At 43.2% G+C, this 12,991-nt stretch overlaps 2 protein-coding genes across 2 annotated transcripts; one reads left to right on the top strand and one right to left on the bottom strand.

The window, feature by feature from the left end:
* Positions 1-483: 483 nt before the first annotated feature.
* LOC119270020 (dolichyl-diphosphooligosaccharide--protein glycosyltransferase subunit 2) lies at positions 484-6,818 on the top strand. The gene is made up of 19 exons (XM_037551963.1): positions 484-694; positions 873-1,065; positions 1,149-1,238; positions 1,359-1,415; positions 1,527-1,596; positions 1,687-1,751; positions 2,439-2,493; positions 2,830-2,957; positions 3,041-3,156; positions 3,260-3,329; positions 3,748-3,849; positions 3,968-4,057; positions 4,156-4,304; positions 4,676-4,787; positions 4,870-4,953; positions 5,632-5,712; positions 5,785-6,009; positions 6,187-6,309; positions 6,388-6,818. The coding sequence occupies exons 1-19, from the start codon at positions 555-557 to the stop codon at positions 6,502-6,504; spliced, it is 2,067 nt and encodes a 688-aa protein (XP_037407860.1). The 5' UTR covers positions 484-554; the 3' UTR covers positions 6,505-6,818.
* A 781-nt stretch (positions 6,819-7,599) lies between these two features.
* Positions 7,600-12,480, bottom strand: LOC119270021 (ABC transporter B family member 26, chloroplastic-like). The gene is made up of 18 exons (XM_037551964.1): positions 11,921-12,480; positions 11,711-11,835; positions 11,161-11,203; positions 11,010-11,054; positions 10,782-10,904; positions 10,594-10,697; positions 10,348-10,402; positions 10,191-10,261; positions 10,006-10,108; positions 9,681-9,891; positions 9,499-9,572; positions 9,297-9,353; positions 9,130-9,204; positions 8,927-9,001; positions 8,561-8,842; positions 8,414-8,478; positions 8,281-8,341; positions 7,600-8,151 (listed from the first exon to the last, which is right to left on the bottom strand). The coding sequence occupies exons 1-18, from the start codon at positions 12,305-12,307 to the stop codon at positions 8,071-8,073; spliced, it is 2,037 nt and encodes a 678-aa protein (XP_037407861.1). The 5' UTR covers positions 12,308-12,480; the 3' UTR covers positions 7,600-8,070.
* Between the last annotated feature and the right edge of the window lie 511 nt (positions 12,481-12,991).

Raw genomic sequence — 12,991 nt, forward strand, 5'->3', positions numbered from 1 at the left:
CAGGGAGGAGACGGTTGATTAGCTCTAAACGTGTTTAGTCGCTTACCATTAGGACAATAAGGACGGTTGGATTAACGCGGACGGATGGCCTAGATCTATTGGATCTGCCTCTTTAGGTCTTTTTATATTGATATATATACTCCGTAGATGATATCGATATCGATATAGATAGATATAGTAGATAAAATCCACTCTTTATTGAAAATTCAGTGCGTTTTTTTAAGCTACCCTGCAAATTTAAAAGTTTGATCATTTTTATGAGATGCTCTGACGTGTGTGTTCGCACCTTGGCTCGGCAGCCTCCATATCCGACGGCCTACGGGACTTGTGTGTTGAAAAGAAGTTTCGAAGAAGCCATTATACGAATCTCAAAGCAGTTCACCGTCCGGAGCCCAGACGTCGAGGCGAGGCGAACGACCCTGGGGCAGGCCAAATATTTCTAGTCGTCCCCTTCCCTCAGCCTCAAGCAGATCTGGCCACTCCCATCCGCCCAGTCTCCTAAACCCCTCCCCTCCCCCTCCCCTCTCCGGCCGGCGCCGCCCGCCACCGCAGCTATGGCCTGGAGGCTGCCGCCCCTGGCCGTCCTCCTGCTACTCGTCGCCGCGGCCGTCGCCCCCCTCTCCTCCGCCGTCCGCCCGGTCTCCGAAGCGCACAGATCCGTCGCCGCCGAGCTCTTCGCCGCCTCCCCCGACGAGTAAGTTCCGTAGCCGCTCGCCAGCATCACCGTCTCCCCTGATCTCCAGCTTTCGCCCCTCGTGGGCGCAATTAAGGACCTAGTCCGGCTCAGATCGATCCGGCACGGGGCTGCCCCCTCGAAATCTCGGGTCATGGCCACGTTCTAATCGCTGGTTTTGTCTGTGAGCGCTGTGCAGCTTGGAGACGACGTACGAGGCGGTCAGGACGTTCAAGATACTCGGAGTGCAGAGGGATAAGGGCCTTGATGGCAAGGCCTGCAAGCTCGCCGCGGATAGGCTGTCTTCGTCCTCGTCGCCCGCCAAGGATCTGTTCCACGCGGTCCAGATCGCTGGCGTTCTCGCATGCAGCGTCGATGCCGGTGTTTACGATGTGGGTTTTAGCTCTGGAGATCTTGCTGCTTCTGCTGGTATTCACCTGCTTGATGGTGTTCTGAGATTCGTTCTTCATGGCAGGACGTCGCGTCGAGGCTTAAGGCGGTGATCAAGGACACCAATTCGCTGCTGGAGTTCTACTATTCTGTGGGAGGGCTGCTCAGCCTCAAGGTTACTCCCTCTAATGCACTTTCAGCTTGATGTTTTTATTTTAATTTTTTCCAGCACTGCTGTTAGTTGGTTGTCTGAATTTTATCTGGTAGATGATAAAGTTGTGTTGATTTTTTGCAGGAACAAGGCCACAGTGTTGTTTTGTCTGATGCCGATAGCACATTTCACGCAATTAAGGTTAAAGCAGTGCAATATGCTATGCACTTTTTCCTTGTGTAGTTCTTGCAATCACAATTTTGCTCAGCTGTTTAAACTAGAGTTGTCTGATATATATCTTTGTTTCTATAGGCACTTAGCCAAAGTGATGGGAGATGGCGCTATGACACCAACAGTGCTGAATCCAGCACATTTGCTGCTGGTAATATTTTTTGTCTTGCGACCTTTTCTGTTTTTTGCTGCAAATCAAATGTATCAGGCACTGATGTTTAGAAACACTGTTCTGCAACAGGTATAGCACTAGAAGCATTGGCAGGAGTTGTTTCACTGTCTGATGCGGAGGTTGATCCGTCTATGGTGTGTATATGCTCTCTGCTTGTACTTGAATTACTTCATTAACTTGTTGTACATTTATATGTGATTATCTTCCTTGAATGTAAGAGATGAAGAAGTCGGATAACTGTATAGTACATGTTGTCTCACAAATTCTTTTAATGGGGAGAGGGTTGAACTGAATGCCAGTGAAAACCTTATACACAAGCAATGCTTGTTACGTTGTTATCTTCCTATACATAAGTAATAAAGATGTATGGGTGAATATACACTTAAATACTAGTATATGTTATGAAGTATTGAAAACAGGAAGAGCTTGATTTCAACACAAAAGAGAAACGGCTATATAACAAGTTGTTTATCCCTCAGCTTATATCATTCTAATTACATCTCACAACATCCATTCATCTGAATTACAAATGCACATGACATGATCTATCATCCTAAAAGAGTTGCAGCCATGTCTCTGTATGTGCCATGCCCTTTGGTTTATAACAATCTCAAATCAACTAGGTGTTACCATATCATTCTCGTGTATGTGTACGATGTTCTGCTTTCCTTCTTGGCTCATACAATTTGTTGCCGAATGCTTCTTCCAAGTTTCAGTCAAATGTGTTTGTTCTGAATTTGTTATGCGCGCCATTTTTTATTAGTATATCATTTGAAGTTTGCCACTATTGGCGGTCCTGATTTTTATTACTATGTCATCAGATTGGAGTCGTTAAAAATGACATCGTGAAACTATTTGGCACAATCAAGAGCTATGGTATGTTCTCTAACCGTCTTCTTTGTGCTCACTGAAGATGAACATTTGATTAAATTGCTTTAAGACAAGGCGCTGGTAGACCAGGCATTTTTTCTATTTTATCAACTTAAACTCGACCAGAGTTCTCCAGGAGTCAAGGTGCCTGGTTAACACCTCGTAGGAGCTTAGTTACCAAATTGCTAAATCTATGGCATACTGAGTCGCATGTTTGGATAGTTAGCAGTACTATTTAGTTAGTGTGTTTTGATACTATTCCATTACGATACGAAGAAACCACTTGCAAGTGAAAATGTTCCTCTTACTGTTGATAGCTTCTTATGATATGTGTTTTCTCAGATGATGGAACCTTCTATTTTGATGAGAAGTATGTTGATGGTTCTGAATACAAGGGCCCTATAACAACTTCTGCTTCAGTAGTACGTGGTGTCACCTCCTTCGCTAATGTTGTTTCTGGGAAATTGAACGTAAGTTATTTCATTTCATTTTGGTGTTTTTTCATTAAATTTATGTTAAGCACCTCCCATAACCAACAACACTCAACCCACAGATCCCTGGTGAGAAAATACTGGGCTTGGCAAAGTTCTTTCTTGGTATTGGGCTCCCAGGTAGTGGAAAGGATTGCATTAATCAGATTGAGTCCTTGTCGCTCCTGGAAAACAATAGGTAAGTTTTCCTCTCTTTTTTAGCATTCTCGATAAACTTGCGCCCCACATTATTATTAGTCTCTGTTGCCCTGTGATGCTTATTTCGTTTCTACAACATGCAGGATCTTTGTTCCTTTGATCCTTTCACTTCCTTCCAAAGTACTGTCACTGACCTCCAAAGACCAGCTTAAGGTGATTATCACATTCTAGTCTCTTTGATTTTGTCTGAATATAATGATAATATTTTTTGTTTGTCCATTATATTATTCTGCATTGTAGTGTAAAATAGTAGTAGGCATATCGATATTGCACTAATGATTGTTACTGTGAGCAATTCTATCTCTTGCAAGCACTTTCTGTATTCATTAAATGTTGTAGACTTGAATTTATCTTGTTTCGATACAAGCATATGCATCCTATGTGGTACTTCTGTAGTTGCAATTTAATAACAATAGTGTCTGCTAAAAAGATGTATATGGCGTGTGTGTGAAAATTGTACCACATTTAGCTGCAATCTTGCGCTGTATTGCTTTTGAGTTTTGACGCATGTTGTGTTTAGCGCAGTGTAATTAACTCCAACTCGTGTTCCCTTGATATATATTATTTTCAGGTTGAAGTAACTACAGTGTTTGGTTCTGCGGCACCTCCGCTCAGAGTGGATCTTGTGCAAGTCTTGGGCTCTGATTCCAAGGTCATCACCACTGACAGCAAGGTACAGAGTTAGATTGGTGTTTACCTCTTGGAACTTATTTTTTCATTATAATAGTTCACCATTGTTTTGTCCGTGTTTTAGCTACAATTCCCTAATATCCATTTCCTTCTGGTATCAGGAACTTCAGTTTGACCTCGACAACAATGTTCATTACTTGGACATTACTCCATTGAAAATAGATGTTGGGAAGTACTCGCTAGTTTTTGAGGTACCTGTAAACTTTATTAATTTGTTTGATATATACACATAATGTAATAGACTAATATTACTTTACATTACTGATGTTTTTGCCCTTCGATCTTCAAGATTACTCTTCAGGATTCAGAACATGGAACTGTTTACACTACTGGAGGGAGAAACACCGAGTCTGTCGTTGTTACAGGACTGATCAAAGTTGACAAGGCAGAAATTGGAATTTCTGAGAATGATGCTGGGAGTGCGGAGTCTGTCGAAAAGTAAACTCTTCGAACCACTTGATTCCATGCCATTAGAAAAGCATGTTTTACAGCAACATTTTAAAGATAAACTAACTCTGACACCAACACCCAAGTAATTGCAGCCTCTATATCCTTGATCACTTTAAATTAGTTCATTCTCATCTGGAATAACGAATAACACTTCCTAACCTGTTATTATGTGGTTCTTCTCTTCACATCTGACATTTGTTTGAGAACATATCCTGCATTGTTTCAGTCATGTAGCTGAGTTGTGATGTTGAACAATATATTAGTTGAGTTATGTGAAACTTGGAATGGAAGTTTAGGTTCTAATTTCATAGCAAAACGGCTTATTTTGCATGTCTCATTTCAAATCCGATTCATTACAGGTTAGATCTGCTGAAAGATACAAAAGTTTCTCTCTCTGCGAACCATCTGCAGAAGTTACGTCTATCTTTTCAACTATCTACACCACTTGGACGCACATTTAAACCTCACCAGGTCACAATAACACTCCATTTTCTTTCTCAAATGGCACAGTACTAGTTCTTTTCCTGACTTGATTTAGCGAATTTGTTGCCAGGTTTTCTTGAAGTTAAAGCATGAAAGCAAGGTTGAACACTTATTTGTGGTGCCAGGTTCTGCGAGGCAATTCAAAATTGTTCTAGTTGAGTAACCTACTCCAGAGTTCGTTTTGCTCTTGTCATTCTCTCGGCAAATGTTTCCATTAGGTTTTAGGTTGTCCATTATATTATCCAGAAAAACACATACACCGACAGAGGCTTTTGACATAGAAGGTACTAGCTAGGTTATGTAACTTGTTTTCAGGAGTTCTTTGATTCACATGATTCTGAAAAACGCAGGATTCTAGTGGCAGGTCCCTAGAATATCCTTCGATGCTGGACACCGTAGGAATTGACACCAAAGTGTGTTAGACTACATTATAGGGGTTACACGTGATGGAAAATTTCATTTGAAATTGAGTACAAAGTGGCCTTTCTATTCCTACAAATCAAACAACCTTTTGTAGGAAGCTTTAAGAAACTCTAGGAAGGAAACTTGTTGGCATTTTTGTGACCAAGTGAGGTTTGAACAAGATTATCCAGGTGCCAATACATTTGAAATTAACCTGTTAAATATTGTCCAGCAAGTATGATGGTGATGGTGGACGCATCTTCCTGTTGTGCTTGAATTTTATGATGTTACTGTGGTCAGATGTGGAGATGAAGTACCAAAAGATCACTTAACATATCTTAATTTGCATGTTTTTGCTGCCTTTCAGCTCTTTGAGGGTTCCAGAAGAATCATAACATGATTTCTTATATGCTTGTTCAATATATTGTAGGATTTTCTTGGATTGGTAGAGAAATTTTACTACCTTTCGGGAACATATGACCTCGAGCTTTCAGTTGGTGATGCTTCAATGGTATGTTGCCACATTTATAACTCTACAGTTCTGTTTGGTTTAGCCTTGCTGATTATTCTTTGTCTGCTTCAGGAAAATTCGTTCCTACGAGCCCTTGGCCAATTGGAGTTGGACTTGCCGGAGGCCCCAGAAAAGGCCCCACGTCCTCCGGCACAAGCTGTTGACCCGTTAGCAAAGTTTAGGCCACAGAAGGAGATAGAACACATATTCCGTGTGCCAGAGAAGAGGCCACCGCAGGAAGTCTCCCTTGCATTTACTGGCCTCACGCTCCTCCCTTTCATTGGGTTCTTGATTGGGGTGAGTCAACAATTCCTACTCTTTCTTTATTTCTTCATTTGCTATCACACTTCTGTACTGGTTTCTCTAAATCAAAAAAGTTGCTGAGAGTATCCTACTCTAAATCAAAAATGTTGTTGAGAATATGCTTATTCAACATACTGATGATAATAATGTGCTTCTGGCATTTACTTGTAGCTTATGCGTCTGGGAGTCAACTTGAAGAACTTCCCTTCCCTGCCAGGACCAGCTGCATTCGCATCACTCTTCCATGCCGGAATCGGAGCAGTACTGTTGCTCTATGTTCTCTTCTGGGTTAAGGTTAGCATCTTCCTTGTGGTGAAACATATAATTGCACTAATAAAAGTTCTGCTCACTATCATTCTTCTGTCGGAACAGCTGGATCTTTTCACAACTCTGAAGTACCTCAGCTTCCTCGGCGTGTTCCTTGTGTTCGTCGGCCATAGGACCCTTTCTCATCTTTCCAACACGGCAGCAAAACAGAAGACTGCTTGATGGGAAGATGCGAAGAATGCGTGATCATCAATTTTCGGGCAGTGGCAGTTGCTTGGGTTCTGCAAATGCTTTTGCTTGAGATCCTGACCGAGTTCTTGCGCAACTTGAGTTTTGAGGGACAACTGGGTGTCATTTTGTAGTGGGTGCCAAGAATCCTGGTACTAGAGAAGTGGTAGGACCTCGCCTTCTTGTTTTATGCACCGATGTTTACTGAAGTGGTAGGACCTCACCTTCATGTATGATGCATTGATGTTTACTAAATAGGCTGGACTTGTTAAACATAGAATTAATAAGATCATATTCTTACTCAAAAAGTTAACTTGTGTTATGCCTTCTGATTTACAAACTCACAAAACCAAATCCATTCCATTTGAACTCCCCAACGAATTGTAACCATTACATTCCATCTAATTAACCCAAGCAAAATGGGAGCAGAACCAATCCATAATTAAAAGTGCATAGGCTGCATTTTAGCCCAAACCTAAGAATGGTTTAAATGTATTTTCAGGATAACCTATACATGCGAGCTAACAATTGTATCATCAATTTTCGGGCGGTCACAGATGCTTGGGTTTTGCAAATGCTTTTTGCTCGAGACCCTGAGTTTTTCTTGCGCAACTTGAGTTTTGAGGGACATAAGGGTATCATTTTGTAGTCGGTGCCAATTTTCCTGGTACTAGAGAAGTGGTAGGACCTCACCTTCACGTATGATGCATTGATGTTTACTAAATGGGCTGGATTTTTTAAACATAGAATAGATTTTTTAAACCATTCTTATCGGAAAAGGTTAACTTGTGTTATGCCTTTTGATTTACAAACTCACAAAACCAAATTCCCCAACCAAACACTGAATTGCAACCATCACATCCCACCTAATTATCCCAAGCAAACATAGGAACAAAACCAATCCTGACATTCCATTCCACTTCGATCCCAAACCAAACACGCCCTAAGATAGTTCAAGTGCATTGGCTGCATTTTGGCACGAACCTAAGAGCACTTTAAATGCATTTTCAGGGACAAACCCAACAGCGCTTTAAATGCATTTTCAGGACCAACACGGCTGCCCCACACATGTGAGCTAACAACTGTAACAAAGCAGAGAAATCCCATCTTCAATATCACATAGATCTTGGTACTTTGAATATACAAGTTTCTATCAAAATCCAAGTAATTGTTCACACCAGTTAATTACAAGATTCTGATGGTCTGAGGTCCAGAGTGCCTATATATATATATATATATTTATATATAGTTACAGGTTGCATCTGACATTGTGTAACTAAATGAATCATGTATGAACTACTCAATTTCCTTAAACCTCCATATACACCCGTCCGGATACTGTCTATCTTATATTTTTTGCGGCAGAAACCGTTTTAACTTAGCTTGGTTAGTAGGCATCTGTGGATCATTTGCACCCGGTACTTTGAGGAAACCTCAACTATTTGACCAACCAGGCCGTGGTCACTCGTAAAGAATACACCGATGACAGACGCTTCCCTCACCTGCTGCACCACTTGGAAAAAATACGGCGTGGACTAAACCACCTTCTGTGATTTCAGGCTACGGGAGAGCATCATTTTGTCGCTGCGCTAATCTTGAATACAATCCATCCTGCTTGACAAGGTCGCTGTGCTTTCCGTCCTGCACAACCATACAGAACAACTTAGACCATGTTTGTACACAACACTGCAAGTCTTGAAAGAAGTGTTCTCATGCTAATTTTAGTGTAGACTTCATGTTAACACTTTGCAACAGCAGTTGAGAACATACCTCCACAATACTGCCATTTTCCATCACAATGATTCTGTCAGCCGCTTGAATCGTAGACAGCCTAGAACAAATAATGGCGTTAGCTCGACTCTCCGTGTTCAAAATAACAGGCACCGGAGTAAGCACACATTACCTGTGAGCTATGATAATCACAGTTCTTCGAGCCTTAGGATCAGTGCTAACTTCTGTGATGACACTCTATAACATGGCAGAGAGAAAGATTAACAATCTACTCATAAGTACATTTTAATTGCACAGAATTTGTTCATGAAGAGTTTACCTTCACATAATGTTCACTCTCGGCATCAAGTGCACTAGTGGCTTCGTCGAGTACTAAGATGGCCGGGTCCCTCAGAAGGGCCCTTGCAATAGCGACGCGTTGCTTTTGGCCTCCACTAAGAAGAGCATCGTCGACAATGGTGTTATAACCATCAGGAAGAGCCATTAAGAAATCGTGAGCATAAGCCTGTTTTGCAGCCCACTCAACTTCTTCCTGGCTAACTTCTCTTGGGCAGCCATACTTAATATTAGAACTAACATCCATCCGGAATAGCTTAGGCTCCTGCATATAACAAGTATATATGCTGTTAAATACAACAAAGATTCATCTGGCACGACAACTTTGCTGGGTTTATTGGATCCGAACCTGTCCCACAAAACCAATTCTTTCCCTGAACCATCTGGTGTCAAGTTCGCTGAGTGGGACACCATCTATTAATATCTGCATTAGTCACAAATATAACTTCAGAGTTCAGACCAATAACTAGTCTGTTTCAAGTTCAACGTGTCATAGCAGCAATACTGGCTCCTGGAAGGGACAGAAACAATAGCAAGGTCGAAATAGCTTACTTGCCCATTTGTAGGTTCATATAGTTGAAGTAGTAGGTTAACTATAGTACTCTTGCCACTTCCACTAAGACCAACCTTTAAAATTAGAAACCATATATGAACATTCAGATACAGATCAATACTTGCGAAAATTCATATATATGAAAGCATCAGCCTGTATATCTTACAATTGCAACTACTTCATTTGGATTGAGTGTTAGATTCAGTCTTCTCAAAATTGGTGCCTGCACATTAAGGGCCACATCAGAACCCAAAACCCGTACTTAGTTCATAATAATCACAAAGCACTCAAGCTTTAGGATGGACCCTACTATGTGTGTGCTCATAAATCATAACAGAAAAGCATTTAGAAGGAAGGCGTTAACATACTGAAGGTCTTGAAGGATATGAAAATTCTACATCTGCATATTGAATTCGTCCTTCCAGCTTCTGTAACCTGAGGCCTGCAAGAATGAAATGCTTTAGACTACCGAACAGTTGCACATCCTCCCAATTAAAATATCCAAGCACAGAGACTCGAAACTAATGTGTCAAGTCAAAAACAGTCTTGCCTTTAGAGGTAAGCTGCCTGCTAGGCAAGAGATCCATCAACCGGAAGACTTTTTCACTTGCTCCAACAGACTGCATCAGGGAGGACCAATTGTCTCCAATCCACCAGGTAGACAAAATCAGCCACTCGGCGTACAGTGTGAATTTTGTCAGTTGCTCGGCAGTGAACTTCCCATTCATGATTGCTATTCCTCCAATCAAAACAGCAACAACCTACACAAAGCTTATTTGGAAGAATACTTCATCAGTAGCGCAATGAGAAGCATACACAAAAGCCTTATATTTTTAATATAGATATTAACAAAACTGAACAGCAACATCAAATACCTGAGTAGAATGGTACAGATAATTCAAGCTCAAGCTCCAGCCTCCATAAGCCATCGTCTGTCGAAAGCTCACATCATACAGCTTATCCAGCCACTTCGCATACCTATGAAAGTACAACAGGCTTTATGACGTGCATAGTGTTATCTTTATGCTATATAAGAGAGAAAAATAGGTAGAGTGATTGCCTTTTGAACTCTTGCTTTTCCGTCCCATACACTCGCACTGTTCTAACCAAACTTATCGCTTCTTGAGCAACCTGATTTATAACATAAACATTGGGTGAATCGCTGAAATGTTGAGCAACCTTCTCAAATAGACTTCAATTAAAGGACATAAACTTACATTATTGGCACTTGCAGTGAACTCTTGTGCAAATTTAGAGGCCTTTTTCTGATACCTATAAAACAAAGGTGTCATGATGATTTCTTTCACATGGCCAAAGATGCAAAGCAACAAAATGTGGAAACATGGGAGAGGTATTTTGTCGCATTTACTCAAGATTGCTGCGCACTAGCAACATAATAGGGAAAGGAGCAAGTAGAGAAAAGGGAGAAATAAACTACACAAGAAGTGAAAACAAGTTGTTACCGTCCATGAACTAGCATAATTGTCGACAATGTCCCACAAGTAAGCATAGTGCACAGTCCAAGAGGCCATGATAAGATTAGAAGATAAATCAGTGCTCCTATACCCTGAGACAAAGTAACAACATGAAAAATGAGCTTTTCAAGCTACTGGTGAGTATTGTATGCTCAGATACTAAACAACCTTTTCACCTGAAGCAAATTGCGTGAAATCAAATTAAGATCATTGCCAATAACTCTAGACACTTGCTGGCAGTCAGAACCAAGCCTACTTGTCAAATCTCCGACAGTTTCTTCATCGAAAAACGCAATATCCTGGCACAATATACAATGGAGTTAAGAAAATTTGCAGCAATTCAAAGTAAAGGTATTATTTGCACTAGTACTTCAGGCAACAATATTTTCCCCTTCTGTTTTTACCTGAGAAAGGATGGAATCAAACAGCATTTCTCTCATTCGTTTAACCTAAGAAAAATAGTTGAGATAATGATTGTAAGAGCCTGATCAAAACCAAAGGGCAACCTGGAAGGAATAGACTTGTTAAATTACATAAAATCTAACATGGTTTTACCAATATCATGTTGGCAATACCAAAACAGCAGCTTCGCACACCACTGCAAAAGGGGGACACGAGCTAAATAAGCAACCCAAATATAACTCGCAAAAGCATGCTTAAGGCAAACAATTTTAGTTCTGTGCAGATTGTCTCACAAAACTCCTTGTTTTGATGTTTGCAAACTTGTTTGTGCACGTGCAATTGTCCATGATGTACATTGCAGAAATTAAGTTTTTTGTTTCACAGCGATCGTACTGATTCTGTCACAGCATTCACAATGTACAATGTTGAAATTTAAGTTTGCGTTTTACAGTGATCCTACTTATACTATCCTTCACCCAACTGGAAACATCTCAGTCCAAAACATTTCCCTAATCCTAGATTGTCCATTACCAGCACATTTAATTTATTTATTTTTGAATCCTCATGTAATGTAAAGTGCCGGTAAACGCCTAAGTGGTCTGCTTCACTCGAAATGCGATGAAAACAGATAGTTGCGCAGCCATAGTTTGTAGTGTGACCCTATACACGATATGAGCACAGTTTGAAGGAAGAGATAGCTGACCTAAACACTCCGGAAATCATACACAGAACAACCAGAAGCTTGGCGTTCCGGTAGAAGACGGCCCCTCCATTCTGCGCGGAGAAGATGGAGGCCGCGAGCAGATGGGGGATAGCGATCTCCGCGAGCTGCAACCACGACCACACAGCAGTCAGTACCACACCAACCAACGAAAGCTTATCCGAACCACGCGGCCGAGGCAATCCGCATTACCGCGGCGCAGACGAGCGACGCGAAGCCGGCGAAGATGACCCATCGGTCGTTGGATACGAGGGCCCACATCCGGCTGAGCGCGGAGGCGGCCGTGGCCCCGCTGGCCTCGGCGCGGCCGGCCCCGCCCGCGTCCTCATCCTCGAGGCGCCACCAGCTGCCCCCCGGCAGCACGTTCCGCAGCCGCCCGATGAACTCGCCGGCGTCGAGGCGGCGCCTGCCGAGCCCGCCGAACTCGCCGTTGACGGTCGCCGCCGCGCGGATCCTCGCGGCACGCAGCCGGAGCCGCAGCCTGGGCGGCGGGGCCCGCAGGCACGGCCGCCAGGGCGCCAGGCCCAGCGACAGCCCCGCGGGCGCCGCGAGGAGCAGCGCGGCCGGGGCCGGCGGCATTTCTCCCTCCTCCCTCCCCCTTCGCGCGCGCGCACGCGATCCGATTCGGAGCGCGATTCAGGCGGGGCAGGGGGCTATTTTGCGCTGCGTTTCCTCTCCTTGCTTTGTCGTGGCCCTTCGTAAACCTTTTTTTTGTTCGCCTCGTGTGCGTGCGTTCGCGGCGAGATGATCCATGCGTGGGCCGGCGGTGGTGTGGCCGTGGAATTTCCGACCCGTTTTCCAGGCTCCCTGGATCGGAATTTTCTGGTCGAGAATAATCGAGTTTGGATTGGGCTCTCGCGCGTCACGCGGCCATGCGAACGGGAGAGAGAGAGCGGCGAAGCAAAGCAAAGCAGCTGTTGACTTGTTTCTCCTCCGGCTGCTGGTGTGGCGGCCGTGAACCACGTGGAGTTTCGGCTGCTCTCTTCCCGACCCGCCCCGCACAGGTTCTGAGAAGCTCGTGCGCTTTTGCAGAATCGCACGTAGTACTACGTGCCTGCACGGCTGCACCTGCACTATAGAACGATCGACCTAAAGGGGCGACCTGCACTATAGAACCGGAATTGGAACTATCCCACCCGTGACCCGTGCGAAACGTATGGGCCTCTTCATTCTTGGATGGATGAGCGCAGTGAGGTGCGAGAGGTACGTACGTCTGGTCTGGGTTAGGTTTGGCGATAAGCACGAGCGACTGGACACGCCGCA

Source organism: Triticum dicoccoides, chromosome 3A (assembly GCF_002162155.2).
Source record: "Triticum dicoccoides isolate Atlit2015 ecotype Zavitan chromosome 3A, WEW_v2.0, whole genome shotgun sequence".
Taxonomy (NCBI): domain Eukaryota; kingdom Viridiplantae; phylum Streptophyta; class Magnoliopsida; order Poales; family Poaceae; genus Triticum; species Triticum dicoccoides.

Excerpts from the sequence above, each read along its gene's own strand:
- LOC119270020 (XM_037551963.1), top strand. The coding sequence starts at position 555 with ATGGCCTGGAGGCTGCCGCCCCTGGCCGTCCTCCTGCTACTCGTCGCC. Across the intron at positions 1,239-1,358 it reads GAGGGCTGCTCAGCCTCAAG|GAACAAGGCCACAGTGTTGT; the intron begins GTTACTCCCTCT and ends GATTTTTTGCAG. Across the intron at positions 4,788-4,869 it reads GCACATTTAAACCTCACCAG|GTTTTCTTGAAGTTAAAGCA; the intron begins GTCACAATAACA and ends ATTTGTTGCCAG.
- LOC119270021 (XM_037551964.1), bottom strand. The coding sequence starts at position 12,307 with ATGCCGCCGGCCCCGGCCGCGCTGCTCCTCGCGGCGCCCGCGGGGCTG. Across the intron at positions 8,479-8,560 it reads AGAGTGAACATTATGTGAAG|AGTGTCATCACAGAAGTTAG; the intron begins GTAAACTCTTCA and ends GCCATGTTATAG. Across the intron at positions 8,152-8,280 it reads AAAATGGCAGTATTGTGGAG|GACGGAAAGCACAGCGACCT; the intron begins GTATGTTCTCAA and ends ATGGTTGTGCAG.